The sequence below is a fragment of the Talpa occidentalis genome, unplaced genomic scaffold, assembly GCF_014898055.3.
Source record: "Talpa occidentalis isolate TD23 unplaced genomic scaffold, MPIMG_talOcc4v2.1 talOcc4.9, whole genome shotgun sequence".
NCBI classification, from domain to species: Eukaryota; Metazoa; Chordata; class Mammalia; order Eulipotyphla; family Talpidae; genus Talpa; species Talpa occidentalis.
Window position 1 is genome coordinate 115481637 of NW_023605305.1, and position 17538 is coordinate 115499174.

A 17538-nucleotide genomic window follows, 5' to 3' on the forward strand; every position below is an offset into this window, starting at 1 on the left:
CAGGTTAAAAACTTCGCAGCCACGCAGAGCGCGCAAACTTCCTGATCCTTCGCTGCAGAGAAGGAATAACACATCAGCGGCCTCAGGATCCCTAGGCAACCTACCTTAGTGCTGCTTCATTGGGCCAATCAGAGCGCGCCAAGGCCAGGGCCGGCCAATCGGCGCCCACGAGGGCAGGCTCTCCCCCCGGCTATTGTGCTGCGATCCAGACAAACCCCACAGAAAGAAGGCAGGTTTCGGCGCAGCCTGACAGCGGGTCAATCCAATGAAGGAGCCCCGGGTGGGAGAGGAACGAGGCTGCGCGCCCCTCCGCGCCGACCAATCGCGGCGCCCCGAGAGCGAGCCCAGCGCCCACCTGCGAGGACGGCGGCTGGTCAGTCCCGGGAGGCAGGTGTGCCTGGCTGGCGGCGCGCGCCGGGGCGCCCAGGTGGGGCCCCTGGGCGCTCAGAGTAAATGAGCATTTGTTCATGGATTGTGCCTACAGTTAGCTTCCCCTAAACTCCATGCCCCAGGAACGCCTAGCCTGGGCCAGGTCTGTGGACACTCACTCGGCGGACACGAGGGTGACCGGGCACGTTTCTCCCGCGCACACGCGCCAGTGCCCTCCGCGAGTCTTGTTACTGCAAACTCAAGGATAACGTGTGCTTACAGAACAGTGATCCTCAAACTGCCAGAGCAAACATACCAAGTTTTAAGACTTCCTTTTCTAAAGCAAAGGAAATGGTCAAGGCTGGAACCGTCCCAGATTTTTCATGGAAAGTACAGTATTGTGCACACTAACACTCAAGAGTTCTAGGAAGTGTACTCAACGCCTGCAAAGCAACATCTACAGAAATGATCTCAAAATTTGTGTGCAAACATTTTATAATTAAATAAGAATTAGAAGCCACGAAAGAGTCTAGATGCTAAACACATTTTATTTATGCTGCCCAAAATGCCAGACTTCAAAAAATCAGTTTTGTCCTGTTGTAAAAACGTTTTTTTAAAAAGGCAACGTACCAATTTTTAATTTTACATTATGTATTAGCATGTTAATCTATTACATCAAAGTACGGAAAATATTGCTAAAACAGTAAAACGACAACCACAGTTAAATGACAGCTTTAACATAAGTAAAAGGTGAACTTCTCCAAAATTTAATACCACAATAAACATTATTCATTTCAAAAAATGACTTCATAGGACCATACAATTTTTGTATGTTTAAAGGAAGTATCCATCACCATGGAAGATAGATGATGGGGATGGAGCAGGTAACAAACAAGACCAACTGTAACAGTGTTGCTTTGTCTCAGCTGAGGATGACAGTGTGAAGCTAAGATTCATTTTAGTGTACGAACTGCTTAAGACTACATATGAATTTTCATAGGCACGGCAAACACACCTTTAAAATAGTAATATCGTGTTGCTTAGTTTAAATGTTGAGAACTTTGCAAACGTGCAGAAGAAAAAATGTTTAGATATGTTCCTTTGGCTCACTAAACTTTCTTCTTTTTGGCACTGACTCTTGACTAGAAGAATCAAAGTGATGAAGGCCCTGCCAAAAGAAAACAGCCACTGAGAATGGGTATTTTGCAGTTTAAATGTCTTACATTTTAGATCTTTTTCATGTCTTGGGGGTTTCTCCCTTTTTTGATTACAGGTAGCATAACCGATTTCCATTAACATAGGAAAGACTTACTGTTTTCCCAGATTCGAGGTGACTTCTCTTCCGATTTTCTCTGGAAGATTTTATTGGTTGATTTCCATTAGCCTCCACAAAGACAGAATAATTACTAATAGGTTATTTGTTAAAGAAAAACCAACACTTTAGTTTTCAATCATAGGCAACTACATGCAATTAAAAAAAAATAACTACTGAGATATATAATTCAGATACCATACAAACTCACCAGTTTAAAAGTATACAATTTAATGATTTTACGAATATCCACAAAGTTGTGTGACCATCACCAGTAAATTGTAGAACAATTTCATCCCACTGAGAAGAAGACCTGCACCCTTAGGTGTCGTTCTCCTACTCCCCCATTTTCCTGCAAGCTTTAAGATTTTCTGTCTCTCTAGAAATTCTTCTTCTGAACTTTCCCTTTTTTTTGGACTCTCATATGAATAGAATCATGTAAGTGTGGACTCTTGTGACAGGCTTCTTTTACTTAGTGTAATGTTTTCAGTGTTCATCTAAGGTCTGACATGTAGAAATAGTTCACTTCTATCTATGGTTGAATAATAGTCTATTGTACGGATTACCACATTTTGTTTATCCCTTCATTTGTCGATGGACATTTAGACTTTCGACTTCCTGGCTAGTGTGAATAAGTGCTATATATGCAGTGCTTTTGTTAAGTGAATACTCGGTAACAGCAAATTATTCACTGTCACATTACTATTCTCTAAAAGGACATACTTAATTTTCTGATGCTTAAAATGAAGGTTTCAATAACTTCCTTAGTATATATACAATTAATTTTTTAAATTTCTTGTCCTTTCCTAACCTTAATTCAGTCATTATTCTCAAAGTCAGGGGTACTTTGGTAGAGAGTTCATATCCAAATGAAGGGTAATTTCTGAAGTGATTTTATGTCCCCAAACTAATTTTACATTATAAGTAAAACTTGCCTAGTGGATTTTTAAAAAATGCTTGCTTTTAAGCAAAATAAACTCACATCTGGAAAAGAAATCTAAAAAGATACTTACCATTTTATTCTGAAAGATTTTTCCACTTCTTGTTTTGCTTTCAGACACATCAAGTTCAGATGTTTTACTGACTAACTGCTCAACCTAGAAAAGAGAGTAATTATAAAAAACCACATAACATAATGTAGTAAAAGCTTTGCATAGTACAATAATGAAGTTGACAAATTCTTCAAAATTTAGGGTCTTGTTATGTTGAACTAATGAAAACCAGTAATTTTGAGTTGGTTTTTACACAAAAAAGCACCAAGGTAAAGACAGTGAGCCTGACACTGTTACAAGTGACCATTCGGAGCTGAGAAAGTCTCAAATGATCAGCAGGCACTGCTCTTCCAGAACTGCAGGACATGCCCATTTGGGAAACTGGCTGAGCAGAGGAAGGTAGACAGTCATCAGTCCCATTACTTTCAAGTTCATTTTACCTAAATCTGTGATTTCAGAATTTTACTGTCTTTGGAAAACAGTATCAAGCATGTTCTGCTTCAAGGCAACAAAAATGTGTTATATACATTTGTAGATACAAAGGGTAATGTATACGTAACTACTTCAGATTCTATTAAGCACCAAGATTCTGAGATGCCATGAACAGTACTTACGGTTATTACTAAACATTTTTTTTTTTAAAGAGATTTACTTATTTTTATACAAGAACCGGGGTACAGGCCAGATGCATGGGAGGGTGAGAAGATTCACCAGAGACAGAGTGGGGAACAGAACAAGCAGATTGACTGAAATACACTGCTGAAGTGTGTTTTGCCGGTCTGCCTGCTCTGCTCCCCGCTCTGGCTCTGGTAAATTCTCTCACCCTCCCACGCTTCTGACTGTACCCAGTGCTTGTATAAATAAATAAATAAATCTAAAAAAAAAAAAAAGAAAGAAATACACTGCTGAGGGAGCTGAGGGGAGCAGCGGGCGAGACAGGAGGGGTCTGCTTCGCCATGTGGGATTCTCGCCGGCCGGCTGGCTGGGATCAAACCCGCACTGCAGAGGCTGCGGACAGCCTCACAGTGAGGCGCTCAACTGCCTGCGCCACCAGGGAGGCCCTTACTAAACATTTCTTAAAGCCTAATTTTCTTCTAGAAGACCCAGGATATATTAAGACATTCTAAGCAATACCTAAAAAAGCACATAAGCAATAGTCTTATGAAAAACAAAAACAAAAACAAAAACAAAACAAAACAAAAGTGAGACCGGAACTACCAAGTTTATACCTGAGAATGAGAAATAGAAAAATCTGAACTTTCTTTAAATTTCATTTCATCTTCCTCAAAAACTAAACTTGGCTCTGTGAAAAAAAAGTATATTTAACATTAAATAGTATAATTCTAATTAAATTGGAAATGAATTAATCTACATTTTCATTAACTTATTACCTCTGGTTTCAGAATATCCAGGGGTTTTTCTCTGCCCTTCCATTTTAGTTTCAATGTCAGAATCATCCTACAATAATTACAAGAAAAAAAATATATATATACATATTTCAAAAAGAAATTAAAACAACTGGGTAGAGGTAATTATGAACAAACTTGTTTTATGTGAAGGTTAAATATATCATGATACTCCAACTACTGTACACTTGCTAGAAATGAAGTAGCTGCTATAGCAAGGCAACCGATTTATCCACAATACAAAATACTACCTAATTTGCAGGGTTGAGGCTTTCTCAAAAATGTATAATGCTTCTAAGAAGCTTAGATGCTTCTTTTGCATCTTGAGGACACTGAATTGGACATGTTCACCCAATAAGCTACCACTTCCAAACTCTGGAATTTCCTAGATGTTAGCATACACTCTGAACAAGCCTTAGCTCTCCCCAGGGCATTAGTGAAGGGTAAGCTCAGCCTTGATATGGTCATAGTGCTAGTGTCTATAGTTATCGTTCCCTTTGTGACATTGTCAAAGAGCTTTTAATATTTTTTATTTTTTATTTTTTTTTAAAGATTTATTTTTTTTATGCATACAAGAGCTGGGGTACAGGCCAGAGATGCAGGGGGTGAGAGGATTCACCAGAGACAAGAGTGGGGAACAGAACAGGCAGACTGACTGAAATCCATTGCTGAAGGGAGCAGTAGGTGAGACAGCAGAGGTCTGCTTCGCCGGCCGGGGATCAAACTCATGCTGCAGAGGCTGCGGATTGCTTCATAGTGTGGTTCTTAACCCCGTACACCACCAGGGAGGCCCTTAATATTTTTTAAAAAGCTACACAATTCCCAACCATATTTGTTTATAAAAGACTGGGATTTAGGTTTTAGGATAAAATTTTCTTCATTGAATTGTTTGAAAATTGAATTTTCAATTTGTAAGGATGCAGCCACAGAGCACAAATCATCCTCTATATATAAGTATTGGGGCATAATTTAGAATAGCATGAGACGAGAAAACAACAAAGATGAGAGTAAAGAATGATCTTGCGAATACTGACAGATTTCTGGGAAATGGGGCAATAAAAATGCTTTTTAAATATACCTCTATTCATCTATGCATTCAACCAGTACTGAGAATGCACACTGTAAATCCAAGTGCTAGGCACAGGAGGTTACAAAGATGAGTAAGACACTTTTCCTGCCTTCCAGGAACTTCCAGGTTGCTTCAGGACAGACTTGCCAGACCTTGAAGAATTCAAGCACACGCTTACATGAGCACCGAGCAGGGCGCTGAGGAAAACGGTTCCAGCATTAGTTGGGGGATTGGACTAGTTCAGTAATTTTCAAATTTTGCTCCAGGCTAAGGGGTTTCCTCAAAGTCACTGTGAGGGCAAGTGAGGTGGTAAGTGGTTGGGCCTTCAGGACCATTCTCTGTTTCACTGGGAATAGCTGTGCTGGTACATTTCTGAGAATAACGTTGCTTTCACCAAGGTAGAGAATTCTGAAACTACAAACCATTACCTTCCTTAATGGCCCTTTCAACCTTGAGTTTATGATTATAATACACTTATGCAAATATTAATAAAAACTATTAAAGTTCTCAGAATAGAGTTTGTTACTCTCTGTAGCACTTTATAACTCTAATGTACACTCACACTTATATAATGCTCCTGTTCATTTCCTAGGTCATCTTTGTCCATGAGAATTTTCTGAAGTGGTGTTTTTAAATGTTTTGGTGATAATATGGTTGAATCAATATTTTCCATTCGTTCTTTCTCAGTGGTCACTTTTACTTTGAAGGTGTGAAAAGGTGTTGGGACTTCTCCCACATTTAAGTACATAGGTTCCCCTTCAAATATCACTCCTTCGCAATCACCATCCTTAAAGCCAGGAGGCTGGTAATCTGGAGGTGTAACTGCAAAAGAGTAAATGTAAACTGTGCTGTTCATGAAATCAAAGAAATTATTATTGCTATTATAAAAGTAAATGTAGATGAAGGAGTATGAATAGTATAGAAGGGCATACAATAAAAAATAAAAATTACTCTTCTACTCCCAAGTTGTGATTTTATTTTTATACCTTTTTTCCCCCTTGACTTGGCTGGCTATGTGACCTTGAGGAAATTATTTATCATCCTTGATTCAGTTTCCATATCTGTCAACTGGGGGAAATAACTGTACCTACCTACTAATTGAGGTGCTAAAAAAACCCTTGGGTGGAAACCAATTATTATTATTTTTTTTTAATAGAGGCATGTTTTATTTATTTATTTGTTTGTTTGTTTTGTTTATACATGCACTGGGTACAGTCAGAAGCGCGGGAGGGTGAGAGAATTCACCAGAGCCAGAGCAGGGAGCAGAGCAGGCAGAAGGACCGAAGTACACTGCTGAGGGGAGCAGCGGGTGGCAGGAGAGGTCTGCGTGCCATGTGGGACCCTCCTCTGGTGGCCGGGGAGCAGTCGTGGATCGAACCAGCGCCGCAGAGGCCGTGGGCAGCTTCTCAACCCAGCGCTCAACCGCTGCGCCACCGGGGAGGCCCGGAAACCAATTATTTCAATAATAGTAATATATCATACAGATACCAATGGTAAAAGGATATATTGCAAATAGTACCTTCATCATAGTAAAACAGTTTCATGGTCAAACAAACGTCATTAGGTAGAGGCCCCAGATTTTGCATCAGAATATATATCTTGCGAATGAGGAGAATACTTGCTTTCTTGGTGTCGGCAGATGACATACTAGATTCATTTGTTTGGTTTTTACTAGAAGAGAATCCCACATTAATTTATTTTATGAAACCTGTGGCTGCTAATAACATAATTTCACATTTACTATTTGAGATTCTTATTCCTATCATAGCATACAGTTAAGTTGAAAGTTACCATAACTGTGTTTTAATGTCACTGATTAAAATTTTAATATTAATATCACTATTAATATAAGAGAATAACTCTACATAAATTAAATATATATTCTATATAAGGTGTTTAAAGGAAACAAATGATGCATTTTAATTTATTAAGCATCAACAACTTTAATTCTATTAAGCATCAACAACTTTCCTATTCTTTGGTTCTATTTCACAATTAAAATAGTATATGATTAGCCACAGAATCCTGCCTTGCACAGTTACTTCAAGGATATATTACTATATAAGCACACCCTCATGATTAATTCAAAATGTTTGTGAAGTTTCAGAATTAAACCTGAGGTTTTAGTTATATAGTATTAATATGAATGAGTGGTAATCTGTTATATAAAAAGAAAACAATACCTTATGAAGTCCATGATTGGTCCATTGACAGTATACTTGAATTTAAACTGGTAACATTCTGAAATTGTCTTAAATAGAAAACACTGCAGTTATGTATCTGATATACAAGTACTGACTGCCAAGTAGACATGTACTGCTTCTGTACGACTCTCAACATTTAATAATTTTTTCTGCTATCTTAATCCCTATTGGTCCACTGAAACTTTCAAGTCCATAGTCATTTCCCATGGCTTGGGGTTTGAGGCTTCAGTCCTGGAGAGATACTTATTTCCCCATTCACTTTATAACATGTGTTATATATACCAGAAGGAAGGGACTCCCTAGCAGCCCAGTAATGGAGGCAGCTTATCTCCTACTTTGGCAGAATGGCTAGACACAGGACCTAAATCCTTACTATACTTTATTTATTTATTTTTTTTAAAGAGTTATTTATTTATTTGTTTGTTTGTTTATTTGTTTATTTATACAAGCACTGGGTACAGTCAGAAGCGCGGGAGGGTGAGAGAATTCACCAGAGCCAGAGTGGGGAGCAGAGCAGGCAGAAGGACCAAAGTACACTGCTGAGGGGAGCAGCGGGCGCTGCAAGAGAGGTCTGCGCGCCATGCGGGACCCTCCTCTGGTGGCCGGGGAGCAGCCGGGGATCGAACCGGCGCTGCAGAGGCTGCGGGCAGCTTTGCAACCCAGCGCTCAACCGCTGCGCCACAGGGGAGGCCCCTTACTATACTTTAACCAAAAGCATCATTTAACTACTCCAAGTCTCAGTTTCTCCAGCTAATAAAAGAGGTTGAAAATAGTACGAATCTCATTGGTGACTGTGGATATTTATCAGATGGGGTACTTTGTATACAGAGCCCTTAAAGTGCCTGCTATGCCAAGCATCAATAAATATTAGTCTATCAGCAAGCGTGCTCTTTTATAAAAGAAAAATGTGAATTATAAAGCATATGAAAATTTTCTGAATAATCTAATTCACAGCCTTTGCCCACATGACTTTGTCACTGTGATAATAATATTAAGTATTAATAGCAGGCATAAGTATTAAAGAAAAGACACATTTCCAGTCCTGTTGAAAGTTTAAAACTTGTACTGCTTTCTTAACATTCCAGTACTCACACAGGGATGAGGAATGGTTCTCTTTTTATTTTTTTTTTTTATTTTTTTTTTTTTTTTTAATATAGAGGCATGTTATTTATTTATTTATTTATTTGTTTGTTTGTTTGTTTATACATGCACTGGGTACAGTCAGAAGCGCGGGAGGGTGAGAGAATTCACCAGAGCCAGAGCGGGGAGCAGAGCAGGCAGAAGGACCGAAGTACACTGCTGAGGGGAGCAGCGGGCGGCAGGAGAGGTCTGCGCGCCATGTGGGACCCTCCTCCGGTGGCTGGGGAGCAGCCGGGGATCGAACCGGCGCCGCAGAGGCCGCGGGCAGCCTCGCAAGCCAGCGCTCAACCGCTGCGCCACCGGGGAGGCCCTGGTTCTCTTTTTAAAAAACCTGCTTCTCATCTGTTTCATTACTGAATGAAACACTGTATTACAACAGTGGTTATAATACTGGTTAAACACCCAGATCATGAATTAGCTTCTTGGGTCCAAATTCAAATTGTGCCACTGTGAATTCAGGCAAGAAACCTTGTGTCTAGGTTTCATTATCTACAAAGTAGAGATGGTAACCTCATGAAGATTGGATGAATAAACGGGATAACACATAAAGACTCAAAGAACAGTCAAATAATAGTAAGTATTCAACAGGCCCTTAATTTCTTGTCTTCTGACTTCCTCTATTATTTCTTATAGTCCCCTCTTTCCCTTAAATGTCAGATGAAAAGATGGATGTGAGTGGATTAGGATGAATATGAAAGGTTTAAGGATGAGCATATTTTTCTCATTTTCAACACCTTTCATAATTCTATGAAAAGACTATTGTAAAGAATCAGAAGTCAGGAGATTTAGACTATTTCTAATGGTTTGTGGCCTAAGATCAATCACATAAATCTCTGCTGTAGTAACAATATTAATCTGTTTAAAGGTAATAATACAAGCCCTGTTTTGCCTCAAAAAAAAAAATCTGAGTTCTAAATTTTAAAGTATATATTAAAGTGTATTGATTAAAAGCGTATGATTCAATTTTGTTATTTTTAGATATCAGAGATATTATTTGTTTGCTACTTAAACACACTTACCTGAGGGTCTTCAGGATTGGTATATACCTATTTAAAAATAATTTGCAATTGAGTTAGATAAAGCAAAGTAGTCAACAAAATTAACAGGATACTTAGACTACACTATTAAAAACCTCAGCAAAACAAAATACAAAATGACTTCCCCAAATATTGTTATTTTTTTCCCATTGAATAGATCAGTTGTGTGAATAAAGTGATATAATCATGTAATGGTTTTAGTGTTATTTAATCAAGTCTGAATTTGACAGTTTTAAAAAAGAACAATTTGAAAATACTTACAGCTAGAACAACCATCCTTAGCTGAAACACAACAAAGAAAAAAATTTTACTTTTATTCTACACTATATTTTGTCATGATGAATCACAGAACTCTTTGTACTACTTTCACATCTACTCCTAGTAAGAAATGATCATGCAGAAAAACAGACTTTATATGAGGCCTAAAAAAGCAATATCTTAGATAGTCTTCTCTTTACCCCCAAATATCTACTTGACTTACTAAAGGTTGTAATTCATGTCGCTGACTTAAGAAAACAGGGGCATTACAACCAGTTACAAGGAAGAAATATATTGTGAAATCTTAGCACTATAAGAACTGATTTTGAAAAGAGAAAAAGTAGAAGAGTTCATTTGAGAAAGGGAAGAGACTGTGGGGACCACAGGAAGAAGCACAGGAAATCATTCAAGTAATCTGCCAAAAATCTAAGCTTCAGATTTTTTCTCTATACTCCACAGCCCATCCATCCACAAGTCCAATCAGCTCTACTGCCGAATGTGTCTGACTCTTCCATTTTCCCCTCTGTAATCTTGGCATAAGCCACCATTATTTGTCACCGGTACTGCATATTCTTCTTCTACATTATATTCTTTTTTTTTTTAAGGATTTATTTATTTATTTATACAAGCACTGGGTACAGTCAGAAGTGCGGGAGGGTGAGAGAATTCACCAGAGCCAGAGCAGGGAGCAGAACAGGCAGACTGACAAAGTACACTGCTGAGGGGAGCAGCAGGTGGCAGGAGAGGTCTGCGCACCTCTCCTGTGGGACTCTCGCTTGGTGGCCTGGGTTCAAACCAGCGCTGCAGAGGCTTTGGGCAGCTTCGCAACCCAGCGCTCAACCGCAGCACCACCAGGGAGGCCCCAATATATTCTTTATAATTTTTTAAAAAATTTTTCTAGAGGCATGTTTTATTTATTTATTTGTTTGTTTTGTTTATACATGCACTGGGTACAGTCAGAAGCACGGGAGGGTGAGAGAATTCACCAGATCCAGAGCGGGGAGCAGAGCAGGCAGAAGGACCGAAGTACACTGCTGAGGGGAGCAGCGGGCGGCAGGAGAGGTCTGCGCGCCATGTGGGACCCTCCTCTGGTGGCCGGGGAGCAACCGGGGATCGAACCGGTGCCACAGAGGCCGCGGGCAGCTTCGCAACCCAGCGCTCAACCGCTGTGCCACCAGGGAGGTCCCCCAATATATTCTTTAAATAAGAGTGATTTCTCTTTTCATTTTAAATATAAATCAAATGTTACACTTCTATTCAAGACCTTTAAATGAGCTTCATTTACACTAAAATAAAATCCAAACACCTCACCTGCACAAAGGCCTGCAGGCCAGGGCCCACCTTCCCAGGCTCATCTCATGCCACTCCTCACACTCTGTCCACTAAACTCCAAACTCCCTTCTCTGCGCTCGCTGTTCTGCTAGCTTCTCTCCCAAAATCAAAGTCTGCCTGGTTTCTTTTCATTCAAACCTCACCTTCAACAAACGTCATCTCCTCAGAGAGTTCCTTCAATCACTCTAGCGCAAGTGACCCCACTTTTCCACTTTCTAAAAATTTTAATGGCATTTACTACTAATGGAAATGATCTGACTTACTTGTTTTATTGTTTTTTCAGTATAGAAGGGAGCTCTTTGTCTCATTGACCACTGTCCACTTATTGACCAACTCCTACCTACAATATGTATCTAGTATATAGCAGGCGTTTAATATTTAAATATTAAATGCCTTAGTGAAAGAGGTTAGTGACCATGGATAAAATGTTATCATTTTCACAATTTTGTTAGTGTTGAACCTCTACAAGTTGATACAGACATAGGCTAAGTATACAAAAAGGGTTAGTTTATAGCAAAATCTTATTTGTTGAAATTCATAGGAATACAGAATTTGTGACAATTTAATCTAGATTACATGGGAATTTATTGTTGAACTTTCATAAAGAAATAATTTGTTAAATTATTAGTATAGAAAAGATTGTAGGGACCTCCCTGGTGGTGCAAGGGGTTAGACACTGCACTATGAAGCAATTCGCAGCTTCTGCAGCACGAGTTCGATCCCTGGGAGTAACCCACATGGCATGGCGACCTCTCCTGTCTTGCCCGCTGCTCCCCTCAGCAATGCATTTCAATCAGTCTGCCTGTTCTGTTTACCGCTCTGTCTCTAGTGAATCCTCTCACCCCCACCCCCGAATCTCTGGCCCGTACCCCGGCTCTTGTATGCATAAATAAATAAATCTTTAAAAAAAAATAAAAGACTGCAGAAGACATGTAAAACTAAATAATGAACTATTTAAAAAGAATTTAATTCATTAAGATTTTAAGTTAATATATGTTACTAATACAAATGAGTGTTAACAATTAACCAAACCTGGCTTTGCAAAATTTGCTAAGTATTAATTTTATGAGCTTTAAATGAATTGAGTATTAATCTTCAAGATATTCAAATGTTCTTTTCAATATGAAGAGGACAGGCCTGTGCCCAAGTTAAAGTTTTATTATGTGGTAATTGCTACAATTGTAGAATAAAATGTAGAACAAAGGATAGAGATATTGACTTACATATTTTTTTTGCAAGGCATCATAGCATCCTAGCATCCTAAAAAATAACCAAGGATCCATTTTTAGATGGAATGCATTTTCAGAAAAATTTTTAATAAATCTCCAATGATCTCATTATATATTTATTCAATATACAATAATACAAAGTTTTCTTACTAAAGCTTCCTTCTTGTTAACTAGCTTAAAATAATAAAACAAAACAATATGGCAGAACTATGAGATGTTGATGGGGGACGGAAGAGTAGGTATAAAATATCTGGCAGCTATTTGTGGGGAACAAAAATAGGAACATGATGCTTGATCATGCAGCATGAAGCAAAGGAAAATTTTAATGCAAAAATTCAAAGACTTGCAAAAATATATTCATGGTTAAAGAGGAACATTAAAATTTAATTAAACACCAAAAAGTATCCAAGATTAAAAAAAATGTGATTTAAAAAACAATTTTCTATCACTAGGTATGCTTTTACTTACCACTTCACTAACTGTGTAGCTCCTGGACAATTTTTATCTTCTCTCAGAATTTTGACACAAAGATCTAAGCACAAAAATGGTGATATAAATATAGAACTACTTAGGATTAATAAACAACTAGAAATTTTAAATGAAGATTATTTTCTTTAGCTGCTCATTATAAGTATTTGCAAAAGGCCAAGAAGTTAACTGGTTACCAAAGACAACCCTAAAAAGAAGCAACATGTCATATAGTGGAAGGGACTGAGAAGATCTCTCTCTCACGATCCTTATCTGAAAAATAGGGTTAATATCTGACTCATCAGCCTGTAATATAAATTAGTAAGTCACCAGAAATAACACAGTCCTTAACATGTTGCCTAGCACATTACCAGCACACAAAATTACATACTGTGTATGGTGGGCAATGAGTTAACCTAATTATATAAATTGGATGCATTGTTTTCTTCCTTAAGCTAACACGAGAACATGCACTACCACTGTACAAAATTATAAATAACAGAATACTTTATCTACTTACTTTATCATCATAAGATTAATAGCTGGTGAAATTATACTTGTGATACTGCAAATACTTCAAGAAAACCCCACTTAGATGTCTACAATAAAAATGTGCCACATACATGGCATTATTTATAATAACCAACATATGGAAACAACCCAAATGTTCATCAACTGAAGAATGGATGAAATGTGGTATATCCACATAATGGAATATTATTCAGCAACAAAAAGAACCTAGTACAGTTCTCTTCTATGATGTATGCATGAACTTCGAAAGTGGCAGTGAAAGAAGCATTCCCAAAGGACCACATATTGTATGACTGCACTTACATGAAAGGATGTTTTTGTTTCTTAATCATACAAATTTTTTGGCATTTTCATGAAATGTTGAGAATAGCCAAATCCATAAAGACAGAAAATGGGGAGATTGCGGGAAGTGGGGAATGACTTAGTGGGTATGGGGTTTCCTTTTGGGGTGGTGAACATGTTCTAAAACTGTGGTGATATATATTGAAAGGTTCGGCAGGGAAAGATGAGGCGGGAAAGACGAGGCGGGAAAGACGAGGAAGACAGAATAAGTTTAAAATATTGTGTTCCCAGGTGAACCTCACGGACCCAAGGTGGGGGCCGGTGAAGCCACGCCTATTGTCAGAGGAAGGCAGGTTTTTATAGGATGGGAAGAGGGAAACTGGACTTGCAGGTAACGAGGAACAGTTGTTTTCTGATGGTATCAGCAGGTCCTCATTCTGGCCCTTAGGTGGGCTTCCTACCAGACGCCTTTTCACCCTGGTAACTTTGGTTCCCACCAGACCTTTCATATATCTCTATGAATATACTAAAAATCACTGTACACTTTATCTTTATTTATTTATTTTTTGTGGGACCCTCGTGGCGGCCGGGGAAGGAACCGGCGCTGCAGAGGCAGCGGGCAGCCCAGCAGCCCAGCACTCAACCGCTGTGCCACCAGAGGAGGCCCTCACTGTACACTTTAAATGAGTGAACTGTCAGGTATGTGAATGATAGCTCAATAAAGTTATTAAAAAAGCAAAATCCTGAAGTAAAAAATTACAGTTTTAGAGCAAACCAAAATAAAAATAACACGTTTAAAGAAAAAATTTAAATAAATATTATATTACCATCTAGATATCTTGTTCCGTAAGCACATTCTGGAAATATTCCTCTCAAATAGGTGATGCAGGATACTGAAACTGCTAGAAGCCTCTTCACTAACACCAAAGACTGCTGTTCAGTTGATATCTTATTGGGAAATACCAATGCACTCTAAAATTCAAGGGAAGTTAAAATAGCTTGTTTAGATTTATTAAAAATATGCTTTCCTGAACTTAAAGTAGATCTAATTTTGTATAAGCACGGTACTTTCCCAAATAGTTCCTAGCCACTGTGGTTAGGAAAGCTCAGAAAGTCAGACTGCCTTCCAAAATGTGAGCTGTTCCAGGGTGGCAGCCTAAAAGTAAAATGCAGAAAGTGCTAAGAATCATGTTACCAACCCCCTGCAGGGTCAACTGTCCCTATGCATGTGAGGCATGGACAGGTAACATGGTCTTGTCAGTCACCGCCTAGGTTTAACACACGTGTAGTTCCGCCTAGGAACTACACGCACATGTGCATATGCCCTGTAGTGCAAGCCCCATGCAAAGAAGACAATTTTTTTTTTGTCTGTGGGGTCTGGAGATGCATATTCTAGGAATGGATTGTTATGAACCATCATGCCTCCAAAGGAACAGAAAAGCGTCCATTAATACCTAATGGAAATGGAATGTGAACCAGTGATTAAATGCAGTGAATCCAACACCCAGTAGAAATCTCCACGAATTCAAAACAACTTAGCCAGTAATTTCTAGATATCATTAAACTCTCAAGCAGCTGGCTCTAACCTCCAGGTGTAAAAATATTTGAGACCTCAAGAAACAATACAATTTGCTAAATTAAAATCTATTAAATCTATGCAGGAGATCATACCATGGACGTTCTCTGCAACTGCGCAGTGGCCATCTTCCAGTATTTTCTTTAAGGCAACCTTGTGACAAAGAAAAGCTTATTTTTATCCCTAATATTCTAGCTTGTACCTGTGAAGTCGGAAAGAATTTTACGTGAGGAAACGAGATTTCTTTTCTTAAAAAGGCCACTTCTGAAACAGGCTTCCTTTCTCTAGCCCATTCTTCCAGCGTATGACCTTATTTTAAGCCACCCGACTGGCGAGCTTCGCATGACCGGGGCTAAGAAAGTGCTTTAGGGGCCTCCCTGGTGGCACAAAGGGTTAAGCACTGCACTATGAGGCAGTCTGCAGTCTCTGCAGCACGATTTCTATCTCCCCGGCCAAGGAGGTACCCACATGGCGCAGCAGACCTCTCCTGCCTCCCTGCAGCTCTACCTCAGCAGTATGTTTCAGTCAGTTTGCCTGTTCTGCTCCCCGCTCTGTCTCTGGTGAATCCTCTCACACACACCTCCAACTCTGGCCTGTACCCCAGCTATTGTATAAATAAAAATTAAATCTTTAAAAAAAATTGCTTTAATCCAGAGAGACACACGGGGGGGTGGGAGAGGGAGTAGGATGAAAATAAGGGGGGTGGGAATTGTATGGGGACGATAACCAAGTGAAAATGCATACATTGTGCAAAAATGAAAACTGATGTAAAAAATATATAAAATTTAAAAAATAATAAAAACTAACTAAGAAAAAAAAAAGCCCCTTTCAAAGACGCACCGTCCATTTATTCGAGCACTGACAACAGCAGGTAGCGGGTTAGGAAAAGCTCGCCCCGGGCAGATCCTAACGAACCTCTTAACTTTTTGTTTCAAATTTATAGTTTCAAAGAACTGAATGGGGCCCTCCCCGCGCGGCGCTGGGCCTGGCCCGGAGCCCGTCCGCGCTGTGCGGCCCAGGACAGGCCTAGACGTGGGGAGACCCCCGGTTCCGTGACCTGTGGTGCTTCCTCGTGTCCGGGCCTCCCTCAGCTTCGGGTTTTCCGGCCGCCGGGCACAGCCCAGGCCGAGCCCCGGCGGCGTCGGTCGCGGCGGCTGACAGGGCCCTGCCGCGGCCTGAGCTGCCGCCAGGGCCCTCATTGGGCCGGCCGCGTGGGAAACACAAGCAGGCACCGCCCCACCCCGCAATATTCACCGTCCAGGCCTCGCGGTGACAGGAAGGCCGGTTTACAGAGGAGAAAAGGAAAAGGGAGAAGAAAGAAACACATATTACGTCAAGTCTGAGGGCCCGCCCCGGCGCCCAGGCCTCGCACCGAGCAGCGCCTTCTGCGTCGTGGTGGTTCCCTCGCTGCGCATGCGCTGTCTGTAACGGTTGGTCGCCCGCGGGAGCGTGACGGGGCCTGTGGACAGGTGCGGACGCCTCGGTCCCGCCAAGAGCGGCGCACAGCCTGCCGGGAGCCCCGGGGCCGGCGTCACCTCAGCGGGAAACGCCTGCCTCCCAGAGGGGCCGCCTCAGTGGCTGCTCGTCGTGGTCTTGGCCACACGCTTGTCGTTCACCTTGGCCGGAGGGTCCTTGGCCAGTCGTTTAATTCATCATGTTTATTTCTGGTGGGTTTTAGGCCTTTGCCTTGTTGTTGCATCTGCTGCATGTTGCTCTCCCACCGCCCAGTCTCCTGCGTCTTCAGGAAATCAGCTGCTCTAGTAATTTCTTCCTTCGCTCCATCCACTGGGCTCTGCCTGTGGGGACCGGGTGCTTCGAGGGTAATTAATGTCTCATTTAGAGACAAAATAGTAAAATCAGAGCTAGTAGGTAGCAGGGGGTTGGGGAGTAGCACACACTTCTTTGTTTACAAATTGGTGTATTTCCAAATAAATTGTGTTAGTGTATTTATAAACTTTGATGTTTCTGCATCACCAGTTAGGAAATAACGACTAGATATTAAAAAATTTGCCTCGAGTCAACTAGGAGAGGAATCAAAACTAGAATTCTGTTTTCAGGGTGAAAAAAAAAAACAGTGAAAATCCCCTGGCCTCATAATTGAAATGACTATATTCTGAGAAGGGGAGAAATGGGTGGTGTTGCTGCAAGAGTTCTAAAACATCATAAAATACCATTTTAAACTGATAAGTAAAAAAGCAATAAAATATATTAGAAATTTAGAAACTTGAAGAACTGTTAAGAGAATTATCATTGATTTATTTTATTTTTTAAGATTTATTTATTTATGCATACAAGAACTGGGGTACAGGCCAGAGGTACAGGGGCATGAGAGG

At 40.1% G+C, this 17538-nt stretch overlaps 1 protein-coding gene across 4 annotated transcripts; it reads right to left on the bottom strand.

Annotated features, from left to right (window-relative positions):
• Positions 1-892: 892 nt before the first annotated feature.
• On the bottom strand, positions 893-16623 carry HORMAD1 (HORMA domain containing 1). Of its 4 annotated transcripts, none has more exons than XM_037500198.2 (15): positions 16538-16623; positions 15301-15358; positions 14457-14601; positions 12817-12880; positions 12343-12379; positions 9791-9811; positions 9512-9538; positions 7332-7399; positions 6668-6819; positions 5711-5970; positions 4065-4131; positions 3903-3976; positions 2695-2778; positions 1682-1753; positions 893-1537 (listed from the first exon to the last, which is right to left on the bottom strand). In XM_037500198.2, the coding sequence occupies exons 2-15, from the start codon at positions 15331-15333 to the stop codon at positions 1457-1459; spliced, it is 1185 nt and encodes a 394-aa protein (XP_037356095.1). In that variant the 5' UTR covers positions 15334-15358; positions 16538-16623; the 3' UTR covers positions 893-1456. The 4 variants fall into 4 exon arrangements, with proteins under 4 accessions (XP_037356095.1, XP_037356097.1, XP_037356096.1 ...); XM_037500200.2 differs by having other exon boundaries at positions 16578-16595; XM_037500199.2 differs by lacking the exon at positions 16538-16623 and adding an exon at positions 16460-16512.
• Between the last annotated feature and the right edge of the window lie 915 nt (positions 16624-17538).

Excerpts from the sequence above, each read along its gene's own strand:
- HORMAD1 (XM_037500198.2), bottom strand. The coding sequence starts at position 15,333 with ATGGCCACTGCGCAGTTGCAGAGAACGTCCATG. Across the intron at positions 4,132-5,710 it reads AACAGGAGCATTATATAAGT|GATGATTCTGACATTGAAAC; the intron begins GTGAGTGTACAT and ends TAATTATTGTAG. Across the intron at positions 1,538-1,681 it reads ACCTCGAATCTGGGAAAACA|GGCCTTCATCACTTTGATTC; the intron begins GTAAGTCTTTCC and ends TTCTTTTGGCAG.